Source organism: Phoenix dactylifera, chromosome 2 (assembly GCF_051530095.1).
Source record: "Phoenix dactylifera cultivar Ajwa chromosome 2, Ajwa_hap1_PhDact_Kaust_v1.1, whole genome shotgun sequence".
In the NCBI taxonomy this organism is placed as follows: domain Eukaryota; kingdom Viridiplantae; phylum Streptophyta; class Magnoliopsida; order Arecales; family Arecaceae; genus Phoenix; species Phoenix dactylifera.
The window spans coordinates 6540355-6564086 of record NC_143191.1 but is presented as its reverse complement, the minus strand read 5'-3'; the positions used below and the strand labels follow the sequence as shown (position 1 = coordinate 6564086).

The window sequence follows — 23732 nt, the reverse complement described above, 5'->3', positions numbered from 1 at the left end:
TGAATGAAATCATGATTTATTGCATATGAATTCTCAACGTTACATTCAGGATAATGATATAATACCATCAAAACACAAGGAAACAGAAATTAGAGAGTAGATATCCAAGTCCAATACAAAGTTTACATGACGAAAAAAAGGTAAAAACACTGAGCACGTCCATCCCAACTGCTAAATCCGCATGAAATTGTATCTGGGAATAGAGAAAATTCATATACATGAGATTAACGGCATCTATATATGGCAGCTAGTCTAATGGTGACAAACAATTTAATGAGAAAAATGTAAACGTAATGGAAGTAGAAATCACCTTGCTCAAGATATGTCACTTGCAAACTCTTCTGGTTGCACATTGGTTTCAAAGGTGGAAGGGGGGCCTCCAGGTATACTGTATCCGTGAGGGACCATCTATGTCTTCGATCCGGACCTCAGGGATCCACTGAATGATGGGCCAATTTGGTCCATCCTTATGGAAGCCCTCCAACAGTGTTGAGCTGCATTTCAGATCAAATACTCTGAGATTCTGCACCCCAGTCGGAGCATTTTGATGCTGCCCGAGTAGGTCCAATAGCCACTGTGGAAGGCTCTCCGTTTGTTGCTCTGGTATCTCTGAGGTCCCCTGTACTGCAGAAGGAAGTTCCAGGTTCAGGGATTGCAACTTATCAAGAGTCTCCACGTGCTGTAACCTCGGACAATTCAATATTTGCAAAGATTTCAGCGAGGGAAAGTTCGATACTCTTTTCAACCCCAGGTTTCCCTTGATGTAGATCTTATCAGTTAAGGAGGGGAGGTTCTTGATTTCTCTCAGGTTGTGGGTGCCCACAATTCTCAATGTCTGCAAGTTGGTGGCATGCCCCAGACCTTCCGGAAGGGCTATTAGCTCGGGACAGTCCTTTAGCTCCAGGGACTTGAGATGCGGCAGCAGCTTAGAGGCTGCTCTTATTTCATCGCCAACCTCTTCCACCACGTCTAATGACCATTCTTTCCAGTTGCGCATGTGAAAAAGTTGCAGGACTTCAAGCCTAGGAAATGCAGTTATTGCTGAGGAACAGCGACCAAGAAGCTCGGGTCCGATTGTTACGATTGCGTCTGCCCCTGAAATCCGAAGAAATTTTAGCTGGGGCCATAAGCCTAGCGGAGGAAGTTGGGGACATGAGTTACAAAAATCAAGGCACAAGAATGCAAGGTGAGGAAAGGAGGCACCCAATGATGAGGATGACATCAACCAGCCCGGAAACCCACTACCAAAGAAGTTATCGAACCTAAGCTCTTCTAGGCTGGATGGAGGAGAGAGGTCGTTGCATATCTTGTTCACATTTTGGATTGCGTCCTCTCCACATCGTGGCTGATTGTTCTCAGCTTCGGGTGGCTGCCAGTGCAAATCTAATCTTCTAAGGAAGTAGGTGTTTGCAAGCGCTGAAGCTCCTGCACGTGACCTCTCTAACCTGTCTATCCGCAGCGCTCTCAGCTGGGACAGAGATTGTAGCTCCTCCAAATCGCACCCCTGGTTTTGCTCGCCTCCATCATCACCGACCACAAATCCTTCAAGATCATTGAGATGTCTCAGTTTGCCTATTCCTCTTGGGAGATGGCTCAACGGAGTTCCACCGAGACGAAGGCATCTTAGTTTGCACAAATTTGTGATGGCCTTGGGAAGCATGTGCAAGAATTGACAGCCTGAGAGACTCAACGTCTGCAGATTTTGAAGGCGTCCGATAGACTCTGGTAACTTTTTGACATTCGTTCGATCAAGATCCAAGTGCCTTAAATTAACAGGTTTCCAATAGAGTCAGGAAGGCTCTCCAGTTCAATATCGTTCAAGTCCAAAACTCGTAGCTGCCTGAATCTTCCGAGTTCATGCTCAACTATCTTTGTCCTGGGACTATTCCACACAATTAGAGTCCTCACGCAATTCTGCTTCTTCACTGCATCAGGAATTTCTAGCCTCTCTCCCACATTTGAAATTGACAAGCGACGAAGCTTGGTCAAGGGGTTTGTGGTGCACGTTTTTCCATCACCAACAAAAGTACTCTCCTCTCCTATCAAAAACAGAGCAAGAGAACGCAGCAGATCGTGCATTGTGCACCAACTCTGACCTACGTATTTAGAATCTGGTTGTAAAAGATTCCTGCAAATCAACTCTTTATAGTAATCTTCGGCTGAATCTTCTAACAATACATCTCCTTGTGATTTTACAAAACCTTCGGCCAACCAGTACCGAACAAGATCATCACGACTCATCCAATGGTCCTCAGGATATAACGAGCAAAAAAGGAAATATTGTTTAAGATCAGATGATAAATCTTCATAGCTTAAAAATAAGGCTCCTGGGAGTTCTGTCTGAAGTTGGCTCATAGACCATGCATCACTTCTGAGAACGTTATTCCATGCTATGCTGCTTCTCTCCTTCGACCTTAAAACTCCCGCAATGGTCTTGATTGCAAGAGGAAGACCATCACATTTGTCGACAATTTGCATCCCAATTTCTTTTAAATTAATGATCTCTTCCTTCTCGTCATCTCTAAAGACTTTCTTGCAGAACAATGCCCAGCCTTCATCAATACCCATTTTGTCAACATGGTGGAGATGTGCTCTCATATTCTTAGCCACATTTATGTCTCGAGTGGTGATCACAATCCTACTACCAGCCGCTGCACTTTCCAAAGGATATCTGAGCAGATCCTCCCACACTCTTGCTTCCCATATATCATCTAATACAACAATGAACCTTCTAGAAAGGACACGGGAAAGAATGGGTATGAGTTCAGCCTTCGTCTCAGCCTGCCCATACTTTCTACCTGCGCTCCTAATTATCTCTTGCAGCAATTGTGTCTCTGAAAAATTCTTGGAAACACACACCCATACTCGTATAGGAAAGTTTTCTTTTATTCTTTCATCATTGTATATATTAGAAGCAAGAGTAGTTTTGCCGATTCCACCCATCCCAACAATCCCCAAAATCTAGAATTTTTGTTTATCTTCTTTGACTAACGACTCCACAAGACTCTGGGTTGCCTCTTCAATTTGTGTCCCTATGATATCAGAATTGGCCTCAATGGGAAAAGTCTGGCGCGGATTCACTCCGCTCTCTTGGACATCTTGGTTAGGGTTTTCTAGTCTAGGCAATATTGATCTATCCTCTGCAATCTCTTTCAGCCTCTTATTAAGATCTCTAATTTTGCCACCAATTTCATAGCGGAACTTCATACAACCGAAGCAAGAAGATAAAGGGAAGGGATGGCATACCGCAGAAACGGGCTGATGGTTTTCCAGTAATTTGCCGCCTTCGATGATGCAAAGGTCGATGATATCATCCGCATCATACATGATATCTTTCAACTCCCTCACCCAATTACCGATGTTTGTGTCTTCATGCCTCTTCCGCTCTGCATGTTCAAGAAAACCTCTGATCCTTTCCAGTCTTCTCTGAAGCTTCTGGAGCTCATCCTTCACTTTGAGCATGATTGACGCCTCACCCTCTACAAAATCTGCGAGTTTGTTCATGTATCTTCCCACGAAAGCATCTAAGATCATTGCCATCTTCTGAGAAGGGAAACTCTTGAGGCACCCCGGATCCTTGCAAGCCTATGTATAAAAATCCAAAGGCCCTATCTTTCGTGGTAACATAAACATGGTCAAGAATCGCCACAGAAGAAAGATAAAGATACTTGTTGGAAGAAGGAAAAAGAAAGGAAAAAAACAAAGGACAACTTGTTGATTGATAAATACTTCCTCCGCCATTACTTAATTGAAAAAAGAAGGAAAAGGACAACTCTATAGCACTAGATTCCCCTTGTCGGCTGTATTGATTTCATTTAATTAGTTATTGTTGGGGGGGGGGGGGGGGGGGGGGGGAATAAAGTTTCCCCCCAAATGACATAAATGCCCCTAAGAAGCCGTACAACCTCCGACCCCGGACAGCCGAAGTCAGCGTCCGACCTCGGAACGCTCGGCCACAAGACGACCGACCCCGAAACCTCCGACCTAAGAGAAACCCCGATGTCCGAGGACCGTACTCTAACACCCCTCCGGCATTTACTGCGCATGGCCGCTGTAATCTTCCGGCACACCCAATAATAAATGCGGATCTCCGACTTACTCCACAATAAATGCGCATGGCTCCTGACATCTACGGATCCCCAGCTCTCCACGGCAAATCGACCCAGCAGGGTCTAGTCGACTATGATAAGTCTCTGATCTCGGCCATACCGCCGACATCAGTGCAATGATTCGCCTGACCGAGCGCCGACCTGAACAACATGCCAAGCCGTACTAAGGCCTCGCCCTGTTACATCACAGGTAAACCGACCCCCGCATATAAAAGGGAGCCTTGGCCTCTCAAGATTGGATGGGAACATTCATACACCCAAAAAAATCACTGTTTATCTCCTTCTCCCCACTATTTGCCCCCTCCCTGACTTGAGCGTCGGAGGGCCGGCGCCGGAGAACCCGGCCACCGGTTCGTGTGCAGGCACCCGGACGGAGGACGCCGCCAGCCAACGGATCGCCGCCCCGTTGCGAGGACCTGCTGTTCCTTCTCTCCGACCGCCCCGGACGGAGGACGCCGCCCGCCGACAGACCGTCGCCCCGCCGTGAGGACTAACAGTCGCTCCCTCTCCTCGACCGAAGATTGCCCCCGGGTCCAATTTCCAGCAACAGTTGGCGCTAGAGGAAGGGCCCGAGTAGCAGTCATGAAGTTGAGAAGTAAGGGAGCCTCTAACGTCTCCCGGCGTCCCCCGCAAAGTCCTGGACACTCCGTCCAGAATTCTCCAACTCCGGCTGACCCAGCTCCTCAGGTCCAGCCGGAACAGTTCAATGCCCTGGTACAGCAAGTCCAGGCCCTGGCCGCCGCCGTTCAGGGCCTGCGGCGCGTGGAGGCTTTACCGGCACTTCCCCCGCAGGCCCAGGCCCCGCCGGAGTGTCTCCCCAACGGCCCGGTTCTCCCCAGCCAAAATTTGCATGGCTCCTCCAGAGCCAACAATGGAGAACGAGCTTCTCCCCGGAGAGAGTTACCGGGAGAAGGTTTCGACCGGAGACCCCAACTTTCTAAGGCGGAGTCAGCCCCGGATCACCGTGAGCTGGCGCAAACCACAGCGACAATCCTACGGGTGGGGGAGCTCGACCGAAAAGTCGAGCATCTGGAGCGCCAGATTGCGGCACTCCACAGCAAGAAGGCAAGACAGGAAGGGGACTTTGAGTTCACTACCAAGTCCCCCTTCTCCCGCCAGATCGAGGACGAGCCAGTTCCCGCGAGGTTCAAAATGCCTCAGGTGGAGCCCTACAGCGGAATCACCGACCCCCTCGACCACTTGGAGAGTTATCGGGCCCTCATGGCCCTACAAGGGTCCTCGGAGGCCATACTCTGCAAGGCCTTCCCAGCAACCCTCCGAGGGACCGCTCGGCTTTGGTTCTCTGGTCTGAAGCCGAACACGGTGTCCTCTTTTGAGCAGCTCGGCAGGCAGTTCGCCACCAACTTGCTGCCAGCCGGCGCCAGCGACGGACATCAGACTCCCTCCTGGACATCAAGCAGAAGGAGGGGGAGTCCCTCAAAGAGTACCTGGACCGCTTTACCGCCGCCACATGGGAGGTTCGCGAGCTAGACCAGTCGATAGCCATGTCGGCTCTGAAGACTGGGGTCCGCTCCTACCGATTCCTCTTCTCCATCGAGAAGAGCTTCCCGGCCGACTTCACCGAAATGCTGGCCCAAGCCCGGAAGTACGCCAAGGCCGAGGAGGCAGTCGCCTCCAGGCGGGGGGCAATCGAGCCCACCTCGAAGAAGCGGAAGAAGCGCCGCGAGGAGCGCGGTCGACAAAGGAGCCGGTCTCCCCGCCGAGAGAAGAATCTCCCCAGACTGAAGAGCCCGCCCCGTCAGCAGGGGCGACCTCAGCAGAGGACACCTCCTCGTCCGAGGTCTCCACCACGGCCCCGGACGTACCAGGCGAGGTACGAGAACTATACACCCGTCAATGCTCCTCGGGCCGAGATCCTGATGGAAATTGAGGGTCGGGACTTCTTCCGACCCCCGCCTCCTATGCGAGACACGGGATTTCCCCGAAACTCCAGGAAGTACTGCCGCTTCCACCGAGATCGCGGGCACGACACGGAGGACTGCTTCCAACTCCGGGACGAGATAGAAGCGCTCATCAGACGGGGAGTACTGAACCGGTTCGTGAGGAACCGACATGAGGAAAGGAGGCCGGCGGAGAATGTCGCACCAACCGAAAATTCTGGCGGCAACAGGCCTATCGCCGGCACCATCAACATGATTGGGCGGACCTCGGCAGGAACAGCCGCCCAGGGAGCACCCCCGAAGCGCCCACGCACTGATGAAGTCATCTCGTTCTCGGACGAGGACTTAGAAGGGGTCGAGACCCCTCACGATGACGCTGTGGTCATCTCAATGATTGTAAATAGGTTTGATGTAAAGCGTGTCCTAGTTGACAATGGAAGCTCAGCCAACATTTTGTACTACCATGCCTACCAAAAAATGGGATTGACAGAAGGACACCTCCGGAGAATCAATGCCCCGCTGGTCGGGTTTACCGGAGATACGGTCCCGGTTGAAGGTGAGGCTAGCTTCCTTGTCACAGTTGGCCTCGCCCCCCGGGAGAGCACTGTGAGGATGGACTTCCTGGTGGTCCGTCTGCCCTCGGTCTACAACGCCATCCTTGGGCGCCCAGGGTTAAACGCCCTTCGAGCCGTGGTTTCAACTCGCCATTTGCTCATGCGGTTCCCCACCGGCCAAGGAGTGGGCGAGGTCCGTGGAGACCAACTGGTCGCCAAGCAATGCTACATGGCGGCCCACACAGTAAAGCAACCAGCCGAGGCACCAGACCGCCCGATGGGCCCTTCACTGCCCATAGAAATTCTCGATGCGAGGGACACCCTCTGGAAGAAGCAAGTAGAGCCCGGTGAGCTCCTTATTCAAATCCCACTACAAGAAAATTTTCCTGAGCTAACCGTGCAGGTTGGCTCCGGCCTCGGCGCCCATGAAAGGAATCGCCTCGTCAGCTTCCTGCGGGACAACGCTGACGTCTTCGCCTGGTCGCCCGCGGACGTGTCAGGAATTGACCCCGAGGTCATGGTCCACCGACTCCAGGTGAGGCCAACTAGCAGGCCTGTAAAGCAGAAGAAAAGAGGCTCCGCCCCTGAGCGACAACGAGCTGCGGCCGAGGAGGTGGACAAACTCCTCGGAGCCGGCTTCATCCGGGAGGTCTCCTACCCGGATTGGCTCGCCAACGTAGTCCTCGTAAAGAAGGCCAACGGAAAATGGCGTATGTGCGTGGACTACACCGACCTGAACAAGGCCTGCCCAAAAGACAGCTTCCCTCTCCCGAGCATCGACCAGCTCGTCGACTCCACTTCAGGACACCAACTGCTAACTTTTATGGACGCCTTTTCAGGATACAACCAAATCCGAATGGCGCCAGAAGACGAGGAGAAGACGGCCTTCATCACCGACAAGGGCACCTACTGCTACAAGGTGATGCCCTTTGGCCTGAAAAACGCTGGGGCCACCTATCAGAGACTGGTCAGCCAAATCTTTAAAGACCAGATCGGCCGGAACATGGAAGTCTATGTGGACGACATGCTGGTAAAGAGCCAAGCGGCGGAACACCACATAGCCGATCTCAACGAGACATTCGCCAAGCTCAGAAAATACCAAATGAAACTCAATCCGGCGAAGTGCGCGTTCGGAGTCACCTCGGGCAAGTTCCTGGGTTTCATAGTGACCCAACGCGGAATTGAAGCCAACCCGGAGAAAATCCGGGCACTGCAAGAGATGTCGCCTCCAAAGACAGTTAAGGAGGTGCAGCGGCTCGCGGGGCGGGTAGCCGCCCTGGGAAGGTTTGTTTCTCGATCAGCCGAGCGTTGCCTCCCCTTCTTCAAGAGCCTCAAACGGCCGAAAGACTTCCGGTGGACAGAAGAATGCCAGCAAGCCTTTGAAGAGCTTCGGAGCCTTCTGGCCTCTCCCCCGCTGCTCACCAAGCCCCAGAAGGGCGAAATTCTTTACTTATATCTGGCCGTCTCCCCAGCTGCAGTAAGCTCGGTCCTCGTCCGGGAAGAAGACAAGCTCCAAAAGCCGGTCTATTACACCAGCCGGGTTCTCAGGGATGCTGAGACCCGATATTCTAAACTTGAGAAGACCATCTTCGCTCTCATCATCTCGGCTCGGAGACTCAGGCCTTACTTCCAAGCCCACACGATAGCTATATTAACCGACCAGCCTATGAAGCAGATATTGCAGAGGTCGGATCGTGCGGGGAGGATCGCCAAATGGGCGGTCGAGCTCGGGAAATTCGACCTAGAATATCGGCCCAGGCCGGCTATCAAAGCTCAGATACTCGCCGACTTCATCGTGGAGTGCACCCTTCCGGACGACCCCGAGCCGCCATCTGAGTCCGTGGAGGAGACCCCGAAGCAGCCATGGGTCCTGCACTCGGATGGGTCTTCGACCCCGGGGGGCAGCGGGGCCGGACTTATCCTCACCAGTCCAGATGGAGTGGTGGCCGAGCAAGCTCTGCGCCTCGAGTTCCCGGCCTCGAACAATGAGGCCGAGTATGAGGCTCTCATCGCCGGGCTCAAGCTGGCGAAAGAACTAAAAGTGGGAGACCTGACGGCCTTCAGCGACTCCCAGCTGGTGGTGAACCAGGTCTAAGGAGATTTTGAAGCTAAAGAGCCATCCATGCAAAAGTATCTCCAAAAGGTGCGGGAACTCACATCTGCCCTGAATTCTTTCAATATTCAGTATATTCCCAGAGCGGAAAACCTCAGGGCAGACCAGCTATCCAAACTGGCCACCTCCCGCATGAGCGAGCTTCCCAAGGGAACAGTGCTCGAGTATCTTCGGGTCCCCAGCACGGAGGAACCCGAGCCCACTATGTGCATCGACTCCGAGCCAAGCTGGATCGACGGGCTCGTCTGCTATCTTCAGGACGGAACTCTACCTCATGACGAGACGGAGGCTTGCCGAATCAAGCGCCAGGCTCCCCGGTATGTCTTGTACGAGAATAAACTCTATCGACAATCATTTACTTCTCCCCTTCTCAGATGCCTCCGCCCCTCCGAGGCGGACTACGCCCTCCGAGAGGTCCATGAAGGGATCTGCGGAAATCACCTGGGGGGTCGAGCCTTGGCCCATAAGATCCTGCGGCAGGGATACTACTGGCCCACACTCCAGAAGGACGCAACAGATTTCGTCCGCAAGTGCGATCGGTGCCAACGAAACGCCAATATCCAGCGCCGACCTTCAGCTCTGCTGACCTCCATCATCGCCCCCTGGCCGTTTGCCCAATGGGGGATCGACATCCTGGGGCCCTTTCCCCTGGCCACCGGACAGAGAAAGTTCCTGGTCGTCTCCATCGACTACTTCACCAAATGGGTCGAGGCCGAACCTGTTGCCCGGATCACCGAGCAAAAGATGCGGGACTTCGTGTGGAAGTCTATAATCTGCCGATTCGGACTACCCCGTATCCTTATATCTGACAATGGTCGACAATTTGACAATGTTCATTTCAGGGAGTTTTGCTCTGAGCTCGGCATTGATCATCGCTTCACCTCGGTTGCCCATCCCCAGACAAACGGAGAAACTGAGGTAACTAACCGAACTATTTTGCAGGGACTCAAAGCTAGGCTTGATCGGTCCAAAGGACAGTGGGTCGAGGACTTGTACAATGTCCTTTGGGCGTACCGGGCCACGTTCCGACTGCCCACGGGAGAGACCCCCTTCAACCTAGCATACGGCACTGAGGCCGTCATCCCATTGGAGATTGGCTTGCCTTCTCCGAGGGTGGAGCATTACGACCCCGATACCAATTCCTCCCAGCTCAGGAGCAATTTGGACCTCGTCGAAGAGACAAGAGAGGTCGCCCGGGTGCGCATGGCGAGATATCAACAGCGAACGGCCCAATACTACAACTCCAGAGTTAAGCCCAAGCTCTTCAAAGTAGGGGACCTCATCCTCAGGAAAGCCGAGGCTTCTCAACCAACCGAGCAAGGAAAGCTCGCCCCAAACTGGGAAGGACCGTATCAAATCGCCCGGGTACAACGGCCAGGGGCGTACAAATTGAAGTCCCTGGAAGGGACTCTGATCCCACGAAGCTGGAACTCCGAGAATTTACGAATGTACTACCAGTGAAACCCCAAGGGGTTCAAGATAATCAGGATAATGGACTCAGCTCCTTTTTCTGCAAATATTTCTCTCATTTTGATGACTGTAATCCTCTTCTAATATTGGGTCGTCTGTGATCCTCAGATTTCCCGGCCAAAATCGGGATGCCTCGAGGCTCGACCGTAGAGTCCCAAACTCCCTCGACCTCGGGAAGAATCACAGGACGGTGAAACGTCGACTGGTGCAAGATTCCTCGACTAAGGTCGAGATGCCCCGAGTGTCGACAGTGCGTGCCCAGACCCCTCGACACTTCGGGAAGACGGGGTAGTACCTTCGCAGTCCCCCGTGGCGCTCAACACCAACAACGGGGTAGTACCTTCGCGGCCCCCCGTAGCGCCTCCTCGACTAAGGTCGGAATGCCCCGAGGGTCGACCGTAGAGAACCAGACTCCCTCGACCTCGGGAAGGCGCCGTGAGGGGTGGAAAGGGTGGCTCCACCCGGGGCGCCACAAAGTGGACCCCCGGGAGCGGTCGACGATCCCCGATCCCCGAAGCGAGCGATCCCTCGACTAAGGTCGGGATGCCCCGAGGGTCGACCGTAGAGAACCAGACTCCCTCGACCTCGAGAAGCGTCGCCGGTCGGTAGAGCGTGCCCGGACCAGCCGACCTGACGAACGATCCCTCGACTAAGGTCGGGATGCCCCGAGGGTCGACCGTAGAGAACCAGACTCCCTCGACCTCGGGAAGGCGCCGTGAGGGGTGGAAAGGGTGGCTCCACCCGGGGCGCCACAAAGTGGACCCCCGGGAGCGGTCGACGATCCCCGATCCCCGAAGCGAGCGATCCCTCGACTAAGGTCGGGATGCCCCGAGGGTCGACCGTAGAGAACCAGACTCCCTCGACCTCGGGAAGCGTCGCCGGTCGGTAGAGCGTGCCCGGACCAGCCGACCTTGCGAACGATCCCTCGACTAAGGTCGGGATGCCCCGAGGGTCGACCGTAGAGAACCAGACTCCCTCGACCTCGGGAAGGCGCCGTGAGGGGTGGAAAGGGTGGCTCCACCCGGGGCGCCACAAAGTGGACCCCCGAGAGCGGTCGACGATCCCCGATCCCCGAAGCGAGCGATCCCTCGACTAAGGTCGGGATGCCCCGAGGGTCGACCGTAGAGAACCAGACTCCCTCGACCTCGGGAGGTATCACAGGTCAGCAAAGCGTCCACGAACCCGCCGACCTGACGTGGGATCCCTCGACCAAGGTTAAGGCGCTCCGAGGTCCGACCATAGGGTCTTAAGCCCCCTCGATCTCAAAAAGGGCTACAAATCAACAGAGCCTCCCCAGATCCTCTCAACTCCGGCAGGAGTCGCCGGGTCCATGGGAAGCCCGAGCCCCTTTTACAAGTCAAAAATGACTCCGGAGGTCGACGAGGAAGGGAAGCGACCTACTCCACCATGCGAAGCATGACCCCGAGAATGCAAGAGGTACACCCAACTAGACGCCCTCCTTGTCAAATTTTATCTACATATTGCCGAACGGAATCTCGTCCAATGTTGGAGTCTTATTTTGCCCCAAAGCCGGGCTTCTTCGCTGGGTCGGCTTAAGACCGACCTCCCAACTTCATTATGCCTGCTCTGTTCGTCAAGTCTCCGCAATCCGTACTAAGGCTTCATAAAGTAGGGCCCAACTCGGCTCTTCTAAGTAAACTCCGACGTCCAGCTGAGAAAGTGGTCCCGGCCACGAATGTACCAGCCAAGCACAGGTACCAAGGCAATCTTTGGGAATCCCAGCCTTGTTCACCGAAATCTCGGCAAGGTCCGAGAACGATAACTATGAAAACCTTCGGCAATAACTTGTTTATTAGCCCACGCTCCCTATGAGAGGTTCGGAGTTGAGTTCGGAAACCCGACTAAACTCCCCGAATAGCGGCACGAATAGACCTATTCCGGTCCCACTTGAAGGGCTAAGGCCCGACCTCGGTGCCTTAAGATTTTCCTAAAGGCCAAACGTGGCAACTCCCACGACTCTAAGATCCGAGTTATAGGACTTAGAGAAATTTTCTAGAAACCTAAGCTCGGAGCTCCCTTTGGTCGAGACGACTGGAATCCGAGAAGGCTAAGATATAGCCAGGGAAAAGGGCAGCTTCGTTAAGCAGCCCAAAGATTAAAATACGAAGTTAGAGGTCGTCGAGGCGGTTAGCTAAGGTTCTAGCCTCATCCACGACAACAGAGGGAAAGATGAACACAGAATGACAAAAACATTTCTTCATTAACAAAGGGCCGGAAGGCCAATTACAAAATTGGAAGTCGGCCACTCAAGGGCCGACCCCGGATACAATGGAAAAGAAAAGAAAAATATGCTAAGTCCTAAGCGGCGGGAGCCACATCCGGGGGGTCATCCGGCACATTGATGACCTCATGATCTTCCTCCGGAACAGGCTCGGGGCCGGGAGCAGGAGCTTCGGGCGCCGCCTCCGGGACAGCGTCGATCTCGGCCGCCGGGGCCGCCTCCATGACACCGACCGCCTCGGCTACCCCCGTCGAAGGCTCGGCGGGGTCCTGCTCGTATATTCCCGCCTCGGACGTCAGGATGGCAGGAAGGGCTTGCACGTCGGACCCCCAGCCCCGGTCCTCCCTCGGACGGACCGTCGAGAAGTCGTACTGAGGGCAGTACCGGCGCACCTGCTCCCAGAAGTTCTCGAAGCCTCGAAGGAAACCGTCGACCGTCTCCTCCTCCAACATGTCGCGGAACTCTTGCGACTCTTTGAAGAGTTCCACAGCATGCTCGGCTCGTTCGAGGGCCCTCCTCTCCCGGGCCTCAAGTTGCCCGAGTCGGAGGCGCAAGACCCCCTCCTCATACTCGAGGGCCGCGACCCTGGCCTGGACCTCCCCTAAGCGCGCCTCCGTGCCGCGCATGGTTGCCCTGGTCAGGGCATGAGCCGCCTTCTCCTCCTCGAGCGCCCCCACCATGGCAAGGCGCTCAGCCTCGGTGGCTGTCCACCGAGCCTCGGCCGCGGCCAACGCCGCCTCCAGCTCGGCGACTCTTTTCTTGGCCGGCTCCAGTTGCTGGCCGAGCTGTTGAACTTCTTCCCGATACCCATGGGCGATGAACGCCATGGTGTCGAGCTCGAGAATATGCTGAAAAGAAAGAAACGAGGGTATTGTGAGTTGAAAAGCACATATGTACGCTAAAAACTCGGAAAAATTAAGAAGGAAGCTTACCCGGGCAGTGTTGCAGTAAGCACTGCCGACGACCTCCTCCAGCGAAATACCCCGGAACACGGCCCGGTCCGCTGGAAGCACCGCACGCCGCAACATGGAGCGTGCGACCTCGGCATCTTGAAAGGCCGAGCGCCCATCGGGAATAGAAGAGTCCGGCTCGACCGACTCTTCTCGGAAAGCCCGGGAAGAGCTCGGCACGATCGAACCCGAGGTCCCGGAGCCGCTCGCCTCGGTGCCTCGGGGTCCTGGCTGCTGCGGCCGGACCACGGACGGCTCCCCCCGCTGGGCAAGGGGGATAGGGCAAGGAGGGGCCGACGGGCCCGCATCACCAACAACCCGCTCCCGCCTCGGGTCGGCTGCAGGGGCCCCCGCCTCGGGGCCACTCGTCCCGGCCGACGAAGAAGCGCCGTCCGTCCTCGCCCTCTTTCGAGGCTGGGGCACAGCACCCCCGGCCTCGGCCTCTCGCCTCCTCAGGCGAGAGAAAAGTGATGTGTTGCTGGTCGGCATGCGTGGAATATCTGAAATCAAGAATTTTGTTAAGAGTCAGACCCGTGACCGTAAAGACGGAGAACAAGAAATAAATAAATAGAATAATGCAACCGCCCTTACCCTCGGGGCGCGCCGAGCTCAGACCCACGCTCGCCAGGGCGTCCTCCCGCAGGAGCTCGGTCAGGTCGTTGCCCCTCCCGAGGGCTCGCAAAGAGTCCAGGGTCCTCAGCTCCCTCCCCGTGGGCTCGGAGAGTTTGTTGAGGGCCTTCAGCCGAGGGTGTCCCCACCTTGGCTCGAACCCCCAAGGCGCCGCAGACGCCAGAAAGAAAAACTTCCTCTTCCACTCGTGAATCGAGGAAGGGGCGCCCCGGAAGAGTGACATACCGCCCCGAAAGGCGAAATACAACCACCCTACGTCCGCCGGGTTTTTCTTTAACAGAAAACACCGGCGAAAAAGGCCTACCGAAATCGGGATCCCGTGCCCGAGGCACAGGGATAAAAACCCGATTATAGTCCTCCATGAGTTCGGAGCCAACTGCGCCGGGACGAGCTGGTACTCGGCCAGCAAGTTGCTCACGAACTCATGGGCGGGAAAACGCAGGCCCGCCCAAAGTGTCTCGCGGTAAACCGCGATCCGACCTGGGGGCGGCTGCGTCACCCTGTCTTCCGGCCCTGCGGTTTCAAGGCGAAACCCGGGCTGGAAGAAGAAACGGGAGCGGATTAACTCCAGCTCCTCTTCCGACAGACTCGACCCAACCTCTTCGGGACCGGAACCCATTCTCACGGAAGAGTGGAGCAAAAGTTAAGAGTAGAAAATGGAAGTTGACGAGGAGGAGAAAAGAGGAAACCCTAGTGAAAACAGAAAGAAAACCTACTGGACATTGCCGGAAATCGCTCCGGGCACCACCAGCAAGATTCAGCTGAGGGAGGAAGCAGGGGGGAAAGACGACGAAAATAAGAGGCAGCCAAACAAGACCTTTAGGGCAGACTCGTGGGGTTTATATAGACCCCCTGACGGCCCAGATCGACGGGGTCGGTTCCCATCCCCCCGACCGAGTTGCGCCACGTGTCGACCTCGGAAGCCGAGGCACCGTATTCACTCCGGTTTAATAAATCGGATACGAAATCGAAGCGTTGTCCCATCGGATCTCGGGGCCTCATCGTGGGTCCACAGAATCAAATCGTCTTGAGGAACGAGCGGACGTAACCCCCGCTCCCCTCGTTTAATAAGATCTGGGACACGTGGAGCCCCGATGAGGCCTCCACTTCTTCGGAATTATGATCCAGTAACATGAAATCGAAAGCATCCGACCTCGGGTCGCGCCGCGTGTCCGTTTCAAACCCCGTAACGGCACACTCATTAATGAGCCAGAAACGTCGATTACGGAATCGAGACACCGCCTCGACGAGCTCGAGGTCCCCCGTCATTAATCCGCCGTAAAATGATCCTGGCGATTCAAGAAGCATGATGATACGAGCTCCATCATTAGCTCACCGAATAAAGCAGCCTCGAGACGCCAAAGGGCGCGTATCTCACCATGAAAGCTCCGGAAAGCACAAGGGGGCGGGCGAGACCTTCCCCCCAACCTTAGTGACAGACTTTACTTCCCACGTCCGAGCCCCATAAGCCGCTCGAACTCGGAAGTCGGGAGGTAGTGTTGGGGGGAATAAAGTTTCCCCCCAAATGACATAAATGCCCCTAAGAAGCCGTACAACCTCCGACCCCGGACAGCCAAAGTCAGCGTCCGACCTCGGAACGCTCGGCCACAAGACGACCGACCCCGAAACCTCCGACCTAAGAGAAACCCCGATGTCCGAGGACCGTACTCTAACACCCCTCCGGCATTTACTGCGCATGGCCGCTGTAATCTTCCGGCACACCCAATAATAAATGCGGATCTCCGACTTACTCCACAATAAATGCGCATGGCTCCTGACATCTACGGATCCCCAGCTCTCCACGGCAAATCGACCCAGCAGGGTCTAGTCGACTATGATAAGTCTCTGATCTCGGCCATACCGCCGACATCAGTGCAATGATTCGCCTGACCGAGCGCCGACCTGAACAACATGCCAAGCCGTACTACGGCCTCGCCCTGTTACATCACAGGTAAACCGACCCCCGCATATAAAAGGGAGCCTTGGCCTCTCAAGATTGGATGGGAACATTCATACACCCAAAAAAATCACTGTTTATCTCCTTCTCCCCACTATTTGCCCCCTCCCTGACTTGAGCTCGGAGGGCCGGCGCCGGAGAACCCGGCCACCGGTTCGTGTGCAGGCACCCGGACGGAGGACGCCGCCAGCCAACGGATCACCGCCCCGTTGCGAGGACCTGCTGTTCCTTCTCTCCGACCGCCCCGGACGGAGGACGCCGCCCGCCGACAGACCGTCGCCCCGCCGTGAGGACTAACAGTCGCTCCCTCTCCTCGACCGAAGATTGCCCCCGGGTCCAATTTCCAGCAACAGTTATCATGACATCAATCTGTTAATCTGCTGTTATTATAACAGGTAATAACAGCAATCATGGCATCCATTATCCATAACCAGTAATTTAATAGCTAATAATTCATTAGACGCGTGGGTTGACGCTGGCGACTTTCAGGATAAGAAACGACTGGATATTCATGACCGTAGAATGGTTGAAATCTCAACTTAAATAAAGCTAGTAGAGAGAAGCAGGCATCGATGTAGACTGGCCACCAACCATGAAGCTAATATAACTTACAGCAATAATTTATAATTTTGTTGGATTATTAAGTTTATTATTCCGGTGGAAGATTAAGAAGATAAGGAACAATAATGTTCCATTTTTGCTCATCTTCAAGTCAGCTTACTACAAAATTTGATGTATGTAACCTTTCCCGAGGATTGACATATTGATTCAATATATATAATTTATCAAATAACAAAGTTATTAGCATGGATTTGGTTACTCGCCACTAATATGTAAAATTTATCTAATGTAAAAATTAGCTTGGATTAGTTTAACAACTATTAATATAATGTCCCAAACCCGCAACTTTGTCTCATACATGATAAGGCCATCGAATCCCGAACACACACACCCACAAATAATTAAATATAAACCATAGCAAATAATTAATACCGAAATATCTGCAATTATCAAAAAATCACATACCAGCAATCCAGCATAAGTCCAATAAACTGAAAAATGGACATATGCATCATATTTCAAAATAAATGTTTTATGATATTTCATGTAACATCAAATTAACTATTTTATTCAATGGTGATTTCAAATAACTTATTTGTCATTTGTTTTATTAGCAAGATCAAGATCCAATAATGGTTATCTTTCGACTTTTGGGCTAACTCCGATCACGTTTCTACCCTATGACAGGTAATCAATAGCATTTTATTTTTCACCCATAATGGGGCAATCAATTTTGCCATATTTCTAGCTTGTAATAAGGCAGTTAATAGTAACAATATTAGTCTAGAGTCAACACCTATCAAATATGTTCACATGCGCATATCCAATATTCTAGTTTTGGCTTTAGACTAACTACTCGACACCTATCAAATAGGTTCACATGCGCATATCCAATATTCTCTTTTTGGCTTTAGACTAACCATAGTCACATTTCATGCTTGTGACGAGGCAATCAATAGTACCATGTTGAGACTGTGGCAAGGCTATCTAGAATATCGTGCTCTAGTCCGTGACTAGCAATCCACAATAATATTGACAGTCTAGGACCTTCACCCATCCATTTATTTTGAGAATGCATATTAATTATATTAAGTTATATTTGGTCTGGGACTGGGTCATAGTCATGTATTTCGCCTGTGACAAGATAATAGAGAGTGTCATATTTCATGCCTATGATGGGGCAATTCATAATAACATGACTACTCCAAAGCAGCCCACCCAATCATTAAGTCATGCAAGTCCCATTTTATTAATTAAATATATTAAAATGTTCACATTATATAATTTAAAACATTGCTAATTTCTATACATAATATAAATTCATTTATTTTCTATAACATACATGCGTATGTTAGAATCACACAGATATATATCTGAATTAATATACAAGTAAGCATGCATGCAAAGAGATTCTCACCTCTACCAGTGACAAAATACAAACAAGGTATATATCTATCCGTCCATGTATACCCCTAACATATCCAAATCAATTTGATAGTAATATTTTACATAAATTGATAAAGTAATTGTCCTTATCAAAATCTATAAAACTAATCCTAATCTCTAGGTTCTTCCCAAACTGGCAGCTAAACTACACAATTGTGGTGATTAGGGCCTTTTACTATAATTAAAGGGTTTGGGTGTGGAACCCACGCTAGATCGCTCCGTGTCCGGATGATCGCTCACCCACACAAATTAAATCACTAGATTAGGGAGGAAATGAAATATGAGAGAGGGAGAAGGGACAATGCTAACCAGGAGACAGTGCTTGACGTCTCAAATCTATTCAAATTAGAGTGGGAATTGCCTAAACTAGGGATAGGAGTCTGAGCTAAGCAACGATAGGATGTTCAAAGATGTTGATATATCCATTAAGGCTAGAAGAGTACCAATTTGTAGAAGGGCCATCATAGATACTCAAGTGGCGGCGCCATCATGGGGATAAAATCGAAGAGGTGTGAAAAGGTACCTTAAACCACAAGGCAAGATAATAGAGGCATGAGACAATTTAGAGGAGAAGATGCACAGGGTTGAATGCATTCCTAATACAGCTCCAATGCTATATGAACTACATGAGAAGGAGAAGGAGGAAGTATTGTGCGGCTATAGCGAGAAACAAGCAATAGCTTTTGGGTTAATGAAGAAGCGGGCACGAAGGTGAGGGTGTGCAAGAAGATGGGATCTTAAGCTCTCCTCTTTGTCCGATATATTGTTCTTCTCCTACACAACTCCTATCATATAAATAAAATAATTAGGAAAATCATGATAAAGAGCAAAGAAATATTGAGTTAGAGAAATTACTAAAATAATAGTACTAAAGGGAGATAGGAGGAAGAAAAAAGAGATGGTTGGAATAGTACGAGGGAAAGAGAGAGAGGAAGAAAGAGGAAAAGAGGGGCAGCTTCACCTTACTTCATGCATATCCACCTTTGGTTCTCCTGCCGCACAGATCTCAAAGATCTCCTTGCTCCATCATTCACTGCCTATATAGTTCTCAAAGTAGACGGTGGATGATCCAAGGGTGGATTCGTGAGAAGGTGGGGGAGCTCATATTGGGGTTGGAGTCCTTCCCTTCTTCTGCTCGTCCTTTTCAAGACTGACCTAGTTTCGGTTAGTCTGTGTCCTCACATTTTCTCCTCCTTATGCATTCAAATAATGGCGTCGAGCAGATTTTTCTTCAACTTAGTAATACCACCAAACTTTCTACTCTATACTTCGAGTTTTTGTCTAAGACCTCTTAATTTCTAAACCAATCATAGGCCCTTTAAAGATAGGTCCACCCACCAGTCAAGAATTAGAGCATCAAAGCCTATAGTTTTGGTTCACATTTGTTCAATCAAAACATATATCTAAGCCTCAAAATTCCAGCATTAAATAGGCATAGGAATGATCAAAAAGGTGACAGGGATTGTCGAAGGAAGTCATAGCTGGATATTTGCTCTCCTAACCAATTGTAATAAAGAAGATATCCAACTAAGACATCACCAGATCCTCCCTCACCTTAGACCATTTGTAATATCAACCTTGTTATGTCAATCAACGCCAAACTTCTAATCACTCGTGCAAATGCATCCATGTCCCTACATGAAACTCGTGCAACAGACCATGGTAAACTATAAGCACTTCCAACCAATTCCTATCATAGCTCCTGCCAGCCAGTCTATCATTCGGTCCATAATAACCCATCAAAAGCTATTAACCCACCAAGGTGGTAGCCTAGTGGTACTGGGCAGCAATTCTAACCATAAGGTCCCAAGTTCGAATCGCTGCGGCGACGATTAAATTGTGGACCGAAGCTCATTACTTTGGCCACTCAAAAAAAAAAAAAAAAAAAGCCATTAGCCCTATTAACAAGCAGCACTGACAAGTTGAAATTTCCTCTTATCACCCCTGCACAAACTACTGCCAAACTATTCTTCCGCCTATTAGTTGAGTGCCAAAGGCTCTAACTAGGTCCCTGATCCAATGCTACGAAGACTTTGAGCCAAAGAGTTTGCCAGCTTTTATTACATGAAAACTATTTTATTGTGCCGGCTTACTTATGATTAAGGGTGCCAATGGGTCGGGTCAAACATGTCATGAATGATTTCGATCTGACCCAAACCCAACCCAATCGAAGATTAGGTCAGGTCGGATCCACGGCTAAAATTTTTGATCAATGGATCATTCAGGTCGGGTTAAATCCATGTATAACCCCATCTCAACCCAAAAAAATTAAATTCTAATCAGATCTTGGCCTCTAGCTAGCCTGGGCAGTGAATGGGTTATGGAATATGGGCTGCAGCTACAGCTTGTAGGCCTACAGGTCTAAATGGGTAATCCAAGTTCAGGTTGAGTCGGATCGGATTTTTGGGTAAACAATCCAAACTTGATTCAAAAAAAATGCGTTGGGTCGAGTGCGGATCGGGTTGAGATTGGGTTGACCCAGACCCGATCCGGAAAATAAAATGGGTCCATGTTTAGGACCTAACACGGATCCTCCAATTTAGGTTTGGGTAGCGGGTCGGGTCACGGGTCAACCCGACCCGACCCATTTGCAGCCTTACCAATGGGGCCTGAATCCAAAAAAAGAAAAGTCTACAAAAAGTAGGAATAAGAGATTGGAAAACTCTTCATTTTAGATGAGCAAAAAACAAAAACAAGAGAAAAAGTGATCAAACATGCCTAATCTTCCTATGCTTATTTCCCATGCTCTACAATTCGCCAACTCCAACATAAAAAGAGGGGCAGCTATAGAGGCAGCAACACCTTCAACTCCTCTAGTATATTACAATTTACCAAATATGCCTACATCTCCTTCGCTTGTTAGTTTACCTTTCCCCTCAATCTCCATCGCTATCCTCTCCTTTACTCTCATTTCCTCTCCCCTCTACCTTCTTCATAGTTATCTCACCACTATGAATTAGAGTCTCCATTGCAACCATGTTCCAAGGTCCCTTCACTTCCATCTTTTTATCTTGCAATTGGCCTCTTTCTTATCTCCTTGCAAATCAAGACTCTGTATCCAAGAATAACGTTTTATATCTTGAGATCTCTTCCTCGGGGAACTGTCAAGATGTTTCTTGATCAGAAAAGTTCAAGATGAAACAGGTGTAGGCTATGAGAGATGACTAGTAAAATGATTAGAAAGTGAAGATAGGAATTAGTGGGGGATGAAAGAAGGGGGGTGGACTCGGGAGAGAATAGAGGGCAAGAAGGATTCAGTATGTGAGATGGGTCGGAGTAAACATTTATTGACATATGAGATTAAGCACCAACAATTATTTTTATCAGATTTATGCCTAACTAATAATACAAATTAATTGTTATATGCTGTGTATTAATTGAGATTGCTTAGGTTTCTCATGAGAAAAATTTGTTACAAACCTTCTAAAAAAAGAAGGAAGATATATAAGGATTATTTTGGGTTGAGGGGATATGGTGGTAATGCACCAAAGGATAATTAGAGTTAATTTTAGGATAGTAGAATATTTACCCAAAATATTCTAGGTAGGCTAGTTTTGATGAGTGTGGGATGGGGCTTGGGAAAGCTAGGTGGAGCTCCCTAGTTTTCCTTTAAAAAAAGAATTATTTAGAAAATGAGGTAATGAACTATACATGAGTTAGAAAAAAGAAGTGTAAAATGAAGACGATAGAGGTACTTGAGAATAGGGGTGCCATTAGATCAAGTTGGATCTAGGTTTTACTAAACCCAAACCTGTACCTGTTGAGGTTTTGAGTCCAATTTTTATTCTATGCTCGGTCTATTGAAAGATCCAATTAGGTCTGGGTTCGAGCAATAAAAACGTATATCAGGTTTGAGTAGGGTGGCGGTTGGATCCAAATACCCGTCAAGTTTCAAATATTATGCTTGAAGATTTAATCAAGGTAAACAATCCATACCATGCGAAGTATCAATATAATATCTAGTATATACTACAGAAATTAAATAATGAACAACAATCTCTTGATGGTTGATTACATAATAATAATGTACTAAAAATTAACATATATGTTTTCCTAAAAATCAAGTATAAATTCCAGAATATATTCTAATATGTCATTCATCTTCATTTTTTCTATTAAAGAACATAAAACTAATATTATATATGTATATGCATATACTTGTGTATATATGCGTGCATACATATGTATGTATGTATGTATCCATGCATGTATGTCATAAACTAAGTAATCTGTGCAAGTTTGGGTCAGATTTGGGTCAAGTCCCGTACAAAAAAACCTCAAACCTAATCTCAGCCTAAAAATTTAGTGAGTTTGACTTGATTCCTTGCTCAACCCATAATCGTACTGTATGCGGGTTGAAGTAATAACCCTACTTGGGATACTGCGATTCGAGATAAAAATTAGTACCATGATCAATGTCCATCCCGAAAAAAGGGTATTTGGTCACCAAAGAAACATGCGCACATGGATCCTCCTGCACTGAAACTAGTAGAGAAATTGGGAAAAATATATTTTTAAATTCTTCATGCTGTGTAAGCATATGGCAATCTCTCCCATCTCTTTCTATAATGGTTATAGAAAAGAAACTGACAACCTCTATGTTCTCTTTACTCCTGTCATATTGCATATTGGGACATTGGTAAATGGCCAATATATTATAGTTCTTTATGTTAGGATCATCAATCTGCATCTTGAGGCACCATGTACTTTCATCCTGTCTTGATATGGCCATCCAAGTGGCTTGAAGACCTAACTATTTAATCTTACTAGTTCTCTGATACATTAACATGTGATGGTATCTTGAAACAAAAATAACACAATTATTGTCATTAAGATAAGGTATAACCTTGCAAGCTAACGATGAGTCTCCATATGGTTTGAGTTCATATTAACAAGATTCATACTTAATCTATGCTAGGACTGCCTACTTATTTAGATCCATATAGGTTCGAGTCTAAGTACAGTAGATTGGGATTATTTTTTTAGTTATTTCATTTTTTTCTGTTTTCATTTTTTATTTTTTATTTTTTTTTATACATCCATTCATTTTGTTGCCTTTTAGTCCCACTTAGAATTTTCACAATTATTTCATTACACTTGTTAAATATTTTCATTTTTATCATATCTTGGCCTTATAATTATTATTGGCTTTTCCTTGAAAATAGGATTTTGATTTATTGGTTGAGAGCCTTAATTTATTCTTTCAAATTTTATTTCTAACTACTAGAATAGTTAGATTATTATTGTAATGTTGTTATTGTCTTTTTGCTCTTTATTTAATAATATTTTCATATCTCAATAATTTGTTTTTAATTTTTATTCCTCCTAACTTTTATTTATTAAACAGTACATAGGTGTTTTTTCCCCTTTGCATGGTTGTGGGATTTTACTAGTTTATATTTATTTGCTCAATTATATTAGAAACACCTTATACGTGCCTAATATTGGGACATCAAAAAAATCAAACGGAAGTGTACTGCCTACAATGAAATTAAGTAGTCCCTGCAATTCGCTTGCCGGAACTAATCCCGTCATGCGACTTGCCGATGCTAGTTTATCTTTGTGCCTGGCAAGTGAAAAAAAATAGATATGTAGGGCCTGTTCTTAATATGTTCAGCAAATAAAATTAACTAACCCCAGAAGTTCTGGTCGAAAAACAATTGTATTCACGTTCAGGGATCTTCCAGTAATTAGTCCGGCTTGCGAATACTAGTTCATTTTTATTTGTACCAGGCTATTCACTGAACTTGAATAGAATACAGAATACTATGAGGACGTTTTAGCTAAATGTTTTCCAAC

At 49.2% G+C, this 23732-nt stretch overlaps 2 protein-coding genes and 1 pseudogene across 3 annotated transcripts; all 3 read right to left on the bottom strand.

The window, feature by feature from the left end:
* LOC148714526 (putative disease resistance RPP13-like protein 1) lies at nt 1–3777 on the bottom strand (annotated as a pseudogene). The gene is made up of 2 exons (XR_016399108.1): nt 311–3777; nt 1–193 (listed from the first exon to the last, which is right to left on the bottom strand). The product of XR_016399108.1 is annotated as a putative disease resistance RPP13-like protein 1 (transcript).
* Nucleotides 2962–3540, bottom strand: LOC149768196 (putative disease resistance protein At1g50180). The gene has a single exon (XM_089929327.1). The coding sequence runs from the start codon at nt 3538–3540 to the stop codon at nt 2962–2964; it is 579 nt and encodes a 192-aa protein (XP_089785453.1).
* An 8198-nt stretch (nt 3778–11975) lies between the features above and the next one.
* Nucleotides 11976–13450, bottom strand: LOC149768195 (uncharacterized). Its single transcript, XM_089928710.1, has 2 exons — nt 13322–13450; nt 11976–13237 (listed from the first exon to the last, which is right to left on the bottom strand). The coding sequence occupies exons 1-2, from the start codon at nt 13415–13417 to the stop codon at nt 12467–12469; spliced, it is 867 nt and encodes a 288-aa protein (XP_089784836.1). The 5' UTR covers nt 13418–13450; the 3' UTR covers nt 11976–12466.
* Between the last annotated feature and the right edge of the window lie 10282 nt (nt 13451–23732).